General features: G+C 39.3%; 1 protein-coding gene across 1 annotated transcript in view; it reads right to left on the reverse strand.

Moving 5' to 3' along the window:
* ENPP2 (ectonucleotide pyrophosphatase/phosphodiesterase 2) overlaps positions 1-14,070 on the reverse strand; it is a 76,120-nt gene that overhangs the window by 17,181 nt on the left and 44,869 nt on the right. Inside the window, exons 14-19 of the mRNA XM_008143367.3 lie at positions 12,101-12,132; positions 11,275-11,402; positions 9,014-9,101; positions 8,779-8,866; positions 7,546-7,730; positions 4,320-4,371 (exon numbers count right to left, since the gene is read on the reverse strand). Of these exons, the coding sequence (XP_008141589.2) occupies positions 4,320-4,371; positions 7,546-7,730; positions 8,779-8,866; positions 9,014-9,101; positions 11,275-11,402; positions 12,101-12,132 (573 nt within the window). The remainder of the gene's footprint in view (positions 1-4,319; positions 4,372-7,545; positions 7,731-8,778; positions 8,867-9,013; positions 9,102-11,274; positions 11,403-12,100; positions 12,133-14,070) is intronic.

Here is a 14,070-nt window from a genome sequence, read left to right on the forward strand (position 1 = left end):
GGGTGTTGCACTGTTTGGAGACAAATATGTAAAGCTAGTCTTGACCCAAAGTAGTTGTAGTTGTAGTAGTTAGAGTTGCAGTTAAAGAAATATTGGTAGGTAAAGGTTATTAAAATTCAATGCCTATTCCATCTGATTCACCTTGAATCCTACTGTAATTCATAAACAATTATACTATATAATGATTTCTCCCAACTCTTCCCCAAAACACACACAAGGATACACACACGCACAGAAACACTTTAGCACAAGTAACAGAGATTCCCTCTCTAGTCATATTGAGACTGTGCTTTAAAGTTAAGAATTACCAACATATAAGTCATTTATTTTATCCAAATGAATTGCTATTCTGTGTGACAGAAGGCCAAACATATATAGGTATAATGATTTTTAATTCCCTTTTTCACAAAGATAAGAGTGTATGTCAAACTGACTGAGAAAATATAAAACATTTTTATAGCAATGTAAGTAGAGAAAGATTAAGGTAAAAATAAATAGTGCAATTCTTCTTACAGTGAAAATTTACCTGGCTCGAGTGCCAGATTGCTTGCTGGGAGATTTTAAATTTCCATTTTGTCCATTCATTCATCCATTGATCCAATCTCTTAAAAAAGTGAGTTTTCATTGTACAGTAAGTTTGCCAAGACATTAAGTACATGTGATTCAGAAACAACAGTCATCTAATTAAGATCCAGAATTCACCACGTCTAGAAATATTAAAGCTTTAGCAAGCAGTTTAGATCACTGTTTTTAAAGATTATGTATTCTTCCTCTTCATTTTTAGTAAATGATTTCATTCTATGATAGTTTAAAGATTTATAGCAAAATATTTATGGCAAAATATTGCCTAAGGTTAATCTACTATATCTTTCTTTTGTTACCTCAAACAGAACTCCTGGGTTGTTTCACTGCTGTTACGTACAGCTTTTACACGTGGGTATTATATACTAGATGTATGTGTGTGTGTTTTTTGGCAGATGACATTAAAATAGCCACATATGAATGTTACAAATGGAATGTGCATAGCACATCATTCATTCTGAAAAAAATCAGCTACTTACATGTGTGTTTTTAAAAAACTAGGAGTAAAAGTAATAAAACTTAATATTTGGATAGAACTTTAGGTCTGAAAAATGCCTAAAGGTTTCAATATATATTCACAGATATACAGAAAGGGGAAGCAATTATTCCTACCACGCACATGTACTCTCAGACACACTGACTTGAATTCATGAGTTTCTACTCTCGTGGAGCAGACATTGAATACTTCAGGTGGGAGACCAGATTTAGGACCCAGGAAACACCATGAAGATGAGAAAGAACTCTGATCACGAAAAATGTCACTTTGCAACTGAAGACATAATGGAGGTAGGATCCTTAAGGAGGCAGACAAAAGACCAAGAGACAGAGAGACAGAAAGAGACAAGAAAGGGACTACTGAGGCTTATACACATTCTAGACACTAAACAAGGACATGCTTTGCACATAGTAAGAAAGGAAATATAATTATTTTTTATTGCATGTAAGTTTTAAAGTCTCTATTGTATCAATAAAGGCTATCCCAATAGGCCGTGAACAGACAAAGCAGATGTGCCACTAGGATCCTCCCCTAATATTTTCGGTTACCAATGCGAAGTCATATCTAACTAAGATGACACATCAGAAGGGAACCAGACATTTCAGAGAAATCAGTTCCCAGCCCAGGGTGAGAACTCTACAAATGCCCTTGAGGGCCCATTTGCATGAAAGTATATACATTTTAAGCTTCAGTGATGTAAAATCATCTTGAAATAAGATACTTAGGCTCCCCTCTGAGCAGGGGGATGGATGGGTGAGGTCTAACTATAGTTCCGCCAGCTCTGAAAGGTAGTGACTCGCCCTGAGACACACCTCTGGTTTTCACGCTCAGAAGTCTGAGGCTACTGAGCATGAGTTGTGGGGCTGGTCTTGTCACATGAGCACACTGCCACCAATAAAGTAAAAGCAGATTTTTTTCCCCAGATGGAAATGTTTTAGTGTCAGGAAGAGTCAGAACTTGAATCAGCAACAACAGGGGATTCAATTTAAAGTTATCATAATTCCCTGTTTCATAAGGGACTTTGGGAGAGAAACATCTCAGTATTATTTCTTGGTGATGGTATATTGAAAGACGCAAATCATGAGCTTCCACACCCCTTGACAACATTCCAATACAGTGGAACCTCAGATTTTAAACTTAATTCATTCCCGAAGGCTGTTCGAGAAGCGATTTGTTTGAAAACTGAATCATTTTTTATTAGAAATAATGTAAATTTAATTAATCTGTTCCAGACCCCCAAATAATTCCACTTTAACCTTTCTTATATACAATACATGTCTAATGTACTGTTTAATCTATAAATAAACAATTCCTTTCTTAAACTGATTGAGCCACCCCCTACTAGCCTTAGGAATCACTTTCAGCACTTGTTCCGGGAGTGGGGGTGGGGTGGGGGGGTGTCTTTGTTCTTGTATCACGGCCTCTGAAATGGCTGTCACTGGCTAACAGCTTTTTGTTTATTCAAATAAACAACAGTTTTTCTACCTCTTCAATTGTCTGTGATCATTGTTTCTTTCATACCCTTAGCAACATTAGCACTCTTGATGGCCTCTTTATGTTTTAAAATTGTGCTAATCATTGACTTTACCAGCAACAAAAGCATTCTCTCCTTTGTCGCCTAAGAGACAATTTTTGTTGTGCTGAGGTATCAGCATGAAAGGGTTGTCAGGTCGAAACTGAAGTTTGGCTAAATAACCAGACATTTTTTCTGTGAATAACTTGGTAAAGAACAGAACTGTTCGAGATGGGGGACGTTTGAGATGCGAGGTTTGACTGTATTTCTAATTATAATGACACTGAAGTGCACTAGAGGTTAGATGTCAAACATTTCAAATCACTTCTAGAATGTGTGAATGATCTGTGTACCTTCCACCAACCAAGCCCTATCTTCAAAGCTGTTTTCTTCCAATTATATGTCAAAGAGTCTGTGTTCTATGATCAAAGAAGAAGGGGACGTGGGGGGGAGGGGGGGGCGGTGGAGATGATGCAGAAAGGGAAGAAGAAACAAGATGAAGATCTTTATAAAGAGGGAAAATAAGTAAATAAAATCTTCTACTGGTTTCCTTAACCTTGACTTCATCAGATTGGAAACAGCACATGTGATAAACAGAACCACATGTCAGCTAATAACTCAAGTACTGCTCTCAGGAGACAGTGACTCCGCATCTTTACTGCATGACTGGGGGCTGCTGTGCTTGAGTTCTACTTACTTTTTAATAGACTTTTAGTCCTTCCCTCGCTGTTACAAGATACTAACCCATCTAATGCAATAAACTGCATGGAGGTATTTTCCTCCCCTTCTGATTTCTTCTAATTTTCTGGAATTTCAAAACCAGATAAAAGGGCTTGTGGGGTAGATGTGTTATTGTCCTTAATTATTACTTCTGCCCACTGCCATGTGACTTTAGGACCATATCTCCATCAACAGAATATACTTATTCACTCCACTGTTTTCATGTGCCCTGCTTTTGCCAGTGAACTGTGAAGTTAACAAATGCCTCATAATGGCAGAAGCCTGAGACCCGTTCCATGGTTCTGTCATTCCTCCTTCCTTCAGCCATAAAAAGGGCACGTCTCAGCTAGGGGCTACCCCTGCCTAGATTCCAGAATAATGAGGCAGACCCACACTTAGGCCTATAGTCAACATGCTGAAATGTGAGCACGAAATACAGCTTTCTTGGTATAAATCACTGAAGTTAATATTTTATCACAAGCTTGCAAAAGTTGACTAACACATGTGTATTAACATTAGACATAAAATAAGAGAATAAGTTAGGGCTCAAGGTGATCCTTATGTGAAAAGGGAGTTCAGATTTGGTTCCTTCTGTCTATCTCTCCCCACCACAACAGACACACTTGACTCTCCATGTACCAGGTAAGTGAGCTACAATATAGGTACCAGCGGCTACTATTTGTAATTGTGACTTTCAGTCCCTTCATCGAAGTTCCCATCAGCACCTTAACTTATGACCCATCAGCTATACAATCATATGTTTGTTTTTTAAAGGGCTGAAAAGTTATTGAAGAAAAAATATACAATGCAATTTTTCTATTACACAGCTGGCATCTGTGTACATAGAATAAACCAATACCCTTTGCCAGATGAATATTGAAATCATTTTGCAATCCAAATTTGAATTTAAAAAATATTGTGCTTACACTATGAAGTAAAGAAGTCTCTTAAATTTTTGAAAACTAGAAAACAAAACGTATCTGATTGCTTTTTCCATCAACCCCTTACCTTCTGTGGACCCTTTTATATGAAGGCGTTTGTTGAGCTCATCCAATTTGTTCTTCATGTGTGAAATCCAGAAAAAGGAAAGAGAAAAGAAAGCAAATCAGAAATATTCCTTCTTTTCTGCACCTTTGTCTCTACTTAGTAGCTTGCTAAATTCAAATCAAGATCCTAAATGCTATCAATATGATAAACTCTGTAGAGGAATTACAATTTTATCTCAAATTGACATCCACTTCCTAGAAGTTCTATGGTCATGGGCATCTTCTGTAATCTCTCCATGATGTTGTTTTTCCTTTTTTTAAACTGAATAATCATGATACCAACCTTCCATGCTGGTAATAATGATTATTTGGGCCCAGGTAGATAAATTAATTCAAATAGTGGCTCAATATTTCATATTAATCCCTAGGTACATTAAAGTGATTCCTCAACTAATTTATGGAATTGCTTTTTTCAAAGCTGAAAAGATAATGCCTCAGCAATTCTGAAAAGAAATGGCTCAGCAACTCTCTCCTTCACTATATATCTGAGAGACATATCTAACATATGTGTACAGGAGGACATTTGCAATAATGTCTATTGTAGCATTATTGGAGGAGCTAACAACTGGAGAGTACCAAATGTTCTCAAATAGAAAAATGAATAAAATCACTATGACATATTTTTCCAATTAAATATTAACTATTAAAAGTAGAAGTGAGCCCTGGCTGGTGTGGCTCAGTTGGTTGGGCATTGTCCCATGCACAGAAAGGTTGCCAGTTTATTCCCAGTTAGGTCACATACCCGGGTTGTGGGCTCAATCCCCAGTGGGAAGCCTGCAGGTGGCAGCCAATTGATGTTTCACTCTCACATCAATGTTTCTCTCTGTCTCTCTCTGTCCCTCTCCCTTCTCTCTTTAAAAATCAATAAAAATATTTTTAAAATAATTTATATATATAAAAGCCTAAGCAACTGTTTGACCATTAGCTATGACATGCACTGACCACCAGGGGGCAGACGCTCAATGCACAGACATGGAAACATGGAACAGACTGATGAATTTCAGAGGGAAGGGGGGAGGGTGGGAAGAGATTAACCAAAGATCTTATATGCATACTAAAGGCCCAGAGCACGTATTCGTGCACCGGTGGGGTCCCTCGGCCTGGCCTGCGGAGATTGGGCCGAAACTGGCAGTCCGACGCCCCCTGAGGGTCCCGGATTGTGAGAGGGCACAGGCCAGGCTGAGGGACCCTATCAGTGCATGAATCTGTGCACCGGGCCTCGATAAATAAATAAAAGTAAAACTAAATTAGCTAAAACTTTATGTATTAACATGTATAAATCTCAAAAAACATGATAATGAACAAATTTCAGAACACATAGTTTAACAGCACTTACATAAAAATTATAATATGCAAAACTTTACTATAGGTTATTTTAGGAAACTATGCTGAAGATTAATTAATATATCAATTAAGAGATGCATGTGTATAAAGTAAAAGTATAGAGACCTGCATGACAATTATACACTATATTCAGGATACTAGTTACCTTTGGAATAGGAAGAAAGTGGGATTGGGGGAGGGCAGGTACACAAGAAGCTTCCACTGAACCTGTAATGTTTTCTTTCTCATGATGTATGTATTGAGGTAGTCATTTTATTAATCTCTGTACCTTTTCAATATGTCTGTTGTGTTGTTGTTTTTTAAATATATTTTTTATTGATTTCAGAGAGGAAGAGAAAGGGAAAGAGAGATAGAAAGATCAATGATGAAAGATGATCATTGATCATTTGCTTCCTGCATGCCCTCTACTGGGGATCAAGCCCACAACCTGGGCATGTGCCCTTGACCAGAATTGAACCCAGGACCCTCCAGTCCGCAGGCCAATGTTCTATGCACTGAACCAAACCAACTTGGGCTGTTGTTGTATTTTAATAAAAGGAGGTCTTTTGGGGAAACCCATAGACAAAATAAAGACAATTCATTATTCCTCTAATATGGCTTAAGATAACATAACCAAAATATTTATTGTTCTCTACAACAAAGTTAATTTGGAAAACAAGATTCAACTAATAGATTCCTCTAAGGTTATATTTGGATTCCACTTTCAAAACCACTTCCTGTTGACTTTGGCAATGCAACTTCTCCAGCTGAGGTCTGAGAGTAATTACCCTCATTGGTTCTTGTCAGGAGCAAAAATTAAGGACAACAAAAAAGCAGGTGGGGAATAAAGGACAAATTGAATTCCTCCAGTGGTGAGATCCCAAACTGTGTGGCAACACCATAGTTTCTTACTGTCAGAAGCACTGATTGGCCAATATAAAGGTCTTTGATCAATACAAAACTCAACAAATTATTGCTTAACACTAGTAGTTTGGTATTCAAAACTGTCCAAACACGATGTGCTGGGCAGTCTCTATTTTCACCCCCACCACCACCATCACCATCCAGGTTGCACCTTTCCCTTCTCTTCTCTGTGCCTTGAGAAACTGACCTCTCAGAATAGATCAGAAGAGCAAGCTTGCTCTCTGGCATCTTGTTGGGCTTTACCAATAGGAGGCACAAGCAGGGGATTAAAGGAAAGACAACAGGGGGTATGTATTCCCCAACATTACTCCCTACAGGGTTATAGTAAGCTGCACCTATCTACCAAATTCCATAGTTCCTTCCTACATATAGCTCTCTTTCCATGTTTTCGTAACTGCTCTGCCTCTAATTGTTCAGGCCTAGGACTGGTCCCCTGTTGGCACCAGGGTTCTTCACTATCCCTTAGTGACATCCCTCAATACTGCTCAGCCTTTATTAATAGTCCTCTCATTAAACATGATGGAAACAGCCCCTTTAAACTCTCTTAAAAACCTCTTTGGCATGGGCCATCTATTTCCTATTGGGACATGACTAATAGACAATGATCCAGGTTGAAAAAAAGAAAAAGTCATTCACTGGGAATTCTGAACCCACAAAATAGCTTAATAAATTCTACTTTTTGCCCTTCACTTTCTATACCTATAGTGGTATAGAAATGTGGTCCAATATGATAGCCATAAGTTACATATGGCTCTTTCAACATAAATAATTAAATTAAGCAAAATTAAAAAATTACATTCCAAGTGCTCAAAAGCCACATCTGGCCAGTGGCTACCATTATGGACAGCACAGATATAGACCATTTACATATTACAGAAAGTTCTAGTGAACACACTGCTCTATACCCAAAAACCTCCTCCACGATAAACTATTATTTCTACCTTTGGCTCTACCTTATCATCACAGGTGCAGCCCAGGTCAAAATCAGACGGAAGATACATAATCCCTGGATAGCTGGGCCTGGTGACTTCCTCTGGAATGGTTGGTCTGAAGGTATTGGTACGCAGGAGATGATTCAAACTTCCATGGGTCCCATTGTTAGGAGCTGGCCTCAATCCCAGAAGATCTGATGAGAAGAAAGAAAAGAAGCCAGGGGCTTTGTAAATATTTTTGGATGAAATATGGTGGAAGCCAAAACCATTCACCTTCCAAGAGTCTGAAAACTCTGAACACAAATCAAAATGGGATAAGACTAAATTTAGATAGTAGACACTCCGTTCTTACTCCCTGAATCATTCTAGCCTGGCATGTCTTGCCACAGCTTTCTGAAACAGCATGTTCACTGCGTGGTCATAGACAGACATTCCCAAAAAGAAAAAGTGAAGGAACCCAAAGACTATCTGTGTCACGCTGTTCTGCATCTCTATGAAACTTTGTATCCCAAATGTTGAAATGAGTCTTATAATCAATAACCTCTGGCCTGACCTGTAATGCACTCCACAGAAGTACAGGGACAAGAGGAGGCTTTGGCCCTAGGCCTTGAAGTGCCACTGTGAAATGAACAGACTGACTTCATTGCAAGTGAATGGGTGCCAAGCAGGCACACAGTGACTTGCCTAAGCTGAGAGGCAGAGAGGGGAGAGCTAGCAGCCAAGTTGGGAAAAGAACCCAGGAGACCCGACTTTCAGACTCCCCCTTTAACCACCAGACTGGCACTCCCTTACTAAATAGGAAAAGTTGTCCTCATTCAGCAACTAGAAGTTCAAGGAAGAAAAATAATTAGGAGTACATAAATAGCTGGCCAGGATGCAAGCTGGCAAAATTTTAACTGAACTGCAATACGATAGATGGAGGTGGGAGAAAGCTCTGTGCAGAATTCTTGCTTCACTAGGTCTCTGACCGGTGGTGTCAAACTGTAATGCTATGTTGGATCAGCCAAAGGCTGCCAACAGCAACATGATGAAAACCCCTCATTAGTCAACTGGTGGAGGAAGACAAAGAAGCCATAGTAGGGAATGGTATTCTGTCCTTCAAACCAATGGGCAGTATTATTTTTGCAGGGGGATGAGGTGGTCCCAAAAAGAAGTCACCTCATTTCTTTCTCTGACTTTGAGGAAGTTCATATGTTAACTCAAGATTGCTTCATTGGTTTTGATTAATAATAAGTGACTTACCACACATAACATTGTAAAGTTCAATGTTTTCAAATGGAGGCACCTTGGTCTTGTACTTAAATGTTGGACCATAACCTACAAAAACAGTCTTCCAATGATAAGAAAAGAAGAACAATTAGACATTGCTAATATCTAGTAGTAACCCTTCCCTTACTTATGAAGACCGTGTACCTTCACTCACACCTCCATTCCCCATCCCTCCTGAAAATCACCAATACCGGTTCTTTGCTCATACCTGCATGCTGTTGACCTTGTTATCAAAGCCATGGTCTCCCTGGAAAACACATTTTCCTGATGGTTTCTTATAAACATCCAAAGGTTTCCTACATCGAAATAATTGCACAATCAGTCAGGATTTCACATGAAATCACTCTGATAAAAAGCCAAGTTCAGTGTTCAAAGAATCTCTAAGAAGAGATGTTTCAAGCATATTTATCTCTATTTTAATTGCATCATCCTTGTGGTGATAAAAAGGCAATGCTGTTCATTTCTCCCACATGCCTTTGCTTTGACAATCAGTCCAGGACAAATGTGTACCTCTGAACCGAAGTCACGGTGCCCTCTTTTGTACCTTGTACTTTATACATTGTGGATGAAGCAAAGCACCTGTCACAGGCAATGTCCTGTCTGCCTATGTGCTTCGGCTCAGAGATCATAAGATTCTCCAGTCTAGGACCATGTTTTCCAGCTCACTTCTCTATACTCGTCACTGGGCTCGATGCCAAACACATGGTAGGCACTTTTAAATATGAGATGTTTAATCAATGAATGAAGATCTATGTTCTATAAAAATGTTTGCATTCAACTTTACCTATGATATAATACAACTAAAGAGTATAACTGAGTGGTAACAGTGACATATCTAACAAAAGCCCAGCCTCGCCTATATAATTATCTCAATACAGAAACAGAAAATGGAAACATTGCTCTGTATACATCAAAACCATTTGACTTTATTTGTGACAAGAAGACTCCCTTTGCTTAAGTGTCATGTAGCACTTTTCCAAAAACTTTCATTTAAAAAAAACATTTTTATTGACTTTTTAGAGACAGAGGAAGGGAGAGGGAGAAAGAGAGAGAGAAACAACGATGTAAGAGCAAAACATCAATGGGCTGCCTCCTGCACGCTCCTTACCTGGGATGGAGCCCACAACCCAGACATTCACCCTGACCAGAAATCAAACCATCAACCAACCTCTCAGTGCATGGGATGACTCCCACTGACCAGGGCTCATGTTTATTAATACAAATATTTGCTAAGTACATCACACTGAACTAAAATGCTTAGGGGAAAATAAAGAAATTAAGCATTTGGATCCCCACCCTTAAGAAAAATGCTTTCAGCTTGGTTTAATTAAGATATGAACATATAATAACACAACAATGCAAGAGTTAAAAGATTTGCTGCTAATTAAAATGTCTGGCTTTAGTGCTAATTTGCTTAACTGTCATCATCTTTCATTCAACTTCCACTCAACAACCACATTTACTTCATATAAATCTACCAAGTGTGCCAAATTTGCTCTCTCTTCTAAGCCACCCATACATAAATGGTCCTGCAGAGGACATACTCAGCCAAGCCATTTGGTCATATCTTTGTAACTTTTCCATGAAGACTCACCATGTCTGCCCTAAATTATTTCAATAATTTCTCGTCTTCATACATCTCTCTGCATAATCTTACATATTTAACTCTATGTACCCCCCTGACAGTAACAATGGGCTATGATGTCATGTGTCTCTCCATGTGTTCCATATTGATGTAAATTCCTAGAGAATAAACATTTTCTCATTATCTTCTCTTCCTTGGAAACTCATTAAAGAGCTCTGCTACAGTGCATATAGAAGCTGTTTAGTCATTACTACAGATTGATTCTCAGCACTTTTTTAAAGGGAGAAAGTCAGAATAAGAGTGAGTGGGAAGGGGCTGCTGTCAGGTTTGGGTGGAAAATAGATAAACTTTAAATGCTTAACTCTTCGGAAATGGTTAGAGCTTCCGGAGGACACGTTTTACAAAAGATTCAAGAGCAGGAAATGGACTCTTCAATATTGGAGTCTTTGGTAGTTCAAAAAAAGATAAACAACTGAAAATTTTTAAGCCCAAATAAAACATGTCCACAGTAACAGAGGTTTGAAGATTAACAACATGTTCTGAACTCCTCTATAAACATTGCTATGGGCTTAGTCTTGTCAACTGAGACCAAATCTGTTCAGTGTGGCAAAGCAGTGCCCCAGTCACACTTTTGACTTACTCAAGTAATAAGAATAGAGGCTAGAATGTAAATTCAAAAATTGACAAGGAGAGAGACACTGAGATGCTGAGACCCAGAAAATAGAAATGTATTATTTTCTCAGCACGAATTTTTTATTTAGCATAGAAAACCCTTTGGAAAGGGTGAGATTTCCTCTTAGGATGGCTGAGGACCTTATAGGCACTCCAGTTGCCAAAGAGCTGGTTATGCAGATAAGAAACCGGGCCAGCCAAGCCCAAGTTACCTTGCAACATGCCATCTGCGCTCCACCAATAAATGGATGTCCTCAATTCTTCTGTTGTTGGCATAGTGCAAACGTTTGGGAAGGTGCTGCTTCATGTAAGGCTTAAAGTGCTGATCTGGTTTTTTACACTGAAACGTAAATGAAAATTGGACTTTAGATGGAGTGTCTTCTAGAAAAGGGTGTGGATAGTCTCTCTCTAGAAAGCTGAAGGAAATTTTAAGCCAAAGAAAAGGTTAGTGAATAAATGGAATTTGTTACCCCCTTTCAAATAATATAAACTGGAAAAAAAAATAGGTTCAAAGAGGATCAGGTAACTTTGGAGATGGAAGGCTATCGTCAGAGGGGAGTAAGGCATTTTTAAGATACATTCCTGACTCACTAAGAGCAATTCAAGCTCCAAGGCCTTTCCCAGCAGCTTCAATCAAGGGTGGGAGGTGGAAAGAAAGGGAGGTGGACACATGTTGAAGCCCATGTGATTACATCCTCATGTGCTTTTAAGGTCTCTATCCTGGATGGGGGAGTGATGGAACCGGGTGGTGGGCAGATCTGGTTCAGAGAAAGTAAGGATTTGTTTAATCTTGAATGAATACTGTTCAGTACTAATGAGGAAAGATCAAATACTGTCCGTTTGTATCATTGCCAAGACCATTAGGGAGCCTGCAGCTGTCCACAGGCCAGGAGTTTTGAAAGCTCGAAGGAGAACAAATATACAGGATGCAGTGCAATGGGGAAAGTACTCCTCCCACCCCACAGGGGAGGTGAACACAGGAGATGAGCATGTGGAAGCTGCTGTAATAGCAGAGGTCTGGTCACGTGCAGTACTTACCGTAAGGTTAGCAATAATGGCTTTAGGGTCATCTGTTCAAAGAAAGAAGAAAAATGTCAAAAAGAGATGACAAGAATCAATGAGAGAAATCATTTTTGCAGCAAGAGACTCCATTCTTTTTTACCCCACTTCCAGAAGGGCCGTCCCTTTAGTGTTTCGTTTAAAATATATTTACATTGCGTGTGGGTACTGAATATTTCAGTAAGTGAAAAGCAGTTAAATAAGTGGTGCAATTCATACAGTGAACTTCCCTGCTGGGTATGGGTCTCCTCTTCCACAAGGAAATTGCTCCTTCCAGAGCATCAAGATGAGGCTAAGTAATTGCTTCTTTAAGGTTCTCCAAATGGTCCAAAATGGTCCCTCTGGAGCCTAGATTTAGTTTATTTGCAATTTAACATCAGGAACTAAACTGGGCATTTGGGACTTTTCCTATGACTTCCTATTTATCTGCGGATCTTTGAAACAAGCTATCATCCACTTTGAGATGAATGTCTAATCCACTGAGTTATGTTTTTTAAAGGGGATTTAGTTTCCTTGGTAATATCATGGGTCTAATTACATAGGTAGCAGCCCCTTCCAGCCACAGACACACACACGGATGCACCTCCTTTATTTTCACTACCAGCAAACAAAGGATATTTTAGTCAATACTCCAAACTAGCTAAAAGCAAAACTATGTAAATGATGGCTGTGTATAAACTGTGGACAGGATTATATTATCTGAAGGCCCCCTTTAGGGCGGGGGGGGGGGGGGGGAGAGAAACTGGAGATTGTAGGTTGGTTGGACTTTGTTTTGTTTTCAAAAAATCTGCCTTAGTATGTTATTATAGAATCAGCAGAAAAGGAAAACAGAGTTCAGAAGAGGTACCGACTATCACGACACAGCCCTCCCTGGAATATAAGCATCAGTGGGACAGGTCATGTCCGCGTCCTTTCCTGCTGTATCCCCAGGGCCTATGCACAGTAGGCACTCCATAAACGTTTAGTAATAGATATAAATACATATTTGTGGAAAATGCATAAATAAGCTTGCCTTGTGATATAAACATATACAATCAAAGACCATGTTCAGAATCATAGTTCTAAAGCTATGCAATCCAAAGCTAAAAAGTAGGGTTCCATTCTACTTAAATGGGGCTAAATTTTACTTGCATTATTTTCATGGAAAGCAAATACAGTTATATGTTGTGTAACGATGTTTCAGTCAATGATGGACCGCATATACGACGGTGGTATGATGGTGGTGTGCCATACAGCCCTGGTGTGTAGTAAGCTAGATCTGTGTAAGTGCGGTCTATGATGGCTGCATAATGATGAAACCACATAACAGTCGATTTCAGAGTAGGTATCCCTGTTGTTAAGCAGTGTGTAACTGTAATGAGAGTAGCAATAATGGTTAACCCAAATTGTGTCCAGACCATGTGCACTCTGTCTGTAAGACTGTAGGCACTTTCTCTCTGATCATTCATGACAACTCTAGGAGGTAAGTGCTAGAACTCTCACTAAACCCATGGGCATTTAGAAGGTGGAGGGAGGGGCTTACATACTGGGACCCTAGCACTGACTGAGCAAGCCATGCTTTGAACCTCTTTACTCTGTGGCCTCATGAACCACAGTCCTCAGCAGGACCAGAGTAAGTTCATGTTCTTTGATAATGAAAGAAAACAAAGAGCATGGAAAGTAACAAATGCCCGAGGCCACATTTGGGACACAGATCCATCATTTCTGAAGTAGTTGGTCCTCTCATGCTAGCAGTTCTCACATTGTGTGAGTAGAAGAGGCCCCCAGCACAGGACAGTGGTTAAGAATCAGAGAATCTTGGTTTAAATCTTGGCTCTGCCACTTACTGTCATACTCTAAGCCCATTTCTTCACCTCTCTCTGAGCCTTGATTTCTACTGTCTGTAAAAGGGCACAATAATACTTACCACACAGGGCCACTGGGAGGATTAAATAAGATGGTGCATATAC

The sequence above is a fragment of the Eptesicus fuscus genome, chromosome 19, assembly GCF_027574615.1.
Source record: "Eptesicus fuscus isolate TK198812 chromosome 19, DD_ASM_mEF_20220401, whole genome shotgun sequence".
NCBI classification, from domain to species: Eukaryota; Metazoa; Chordata; class Mammalia; order Chiroptera; family Vespertilionidae; genus Eptesicus; species Eptesicus fuscus.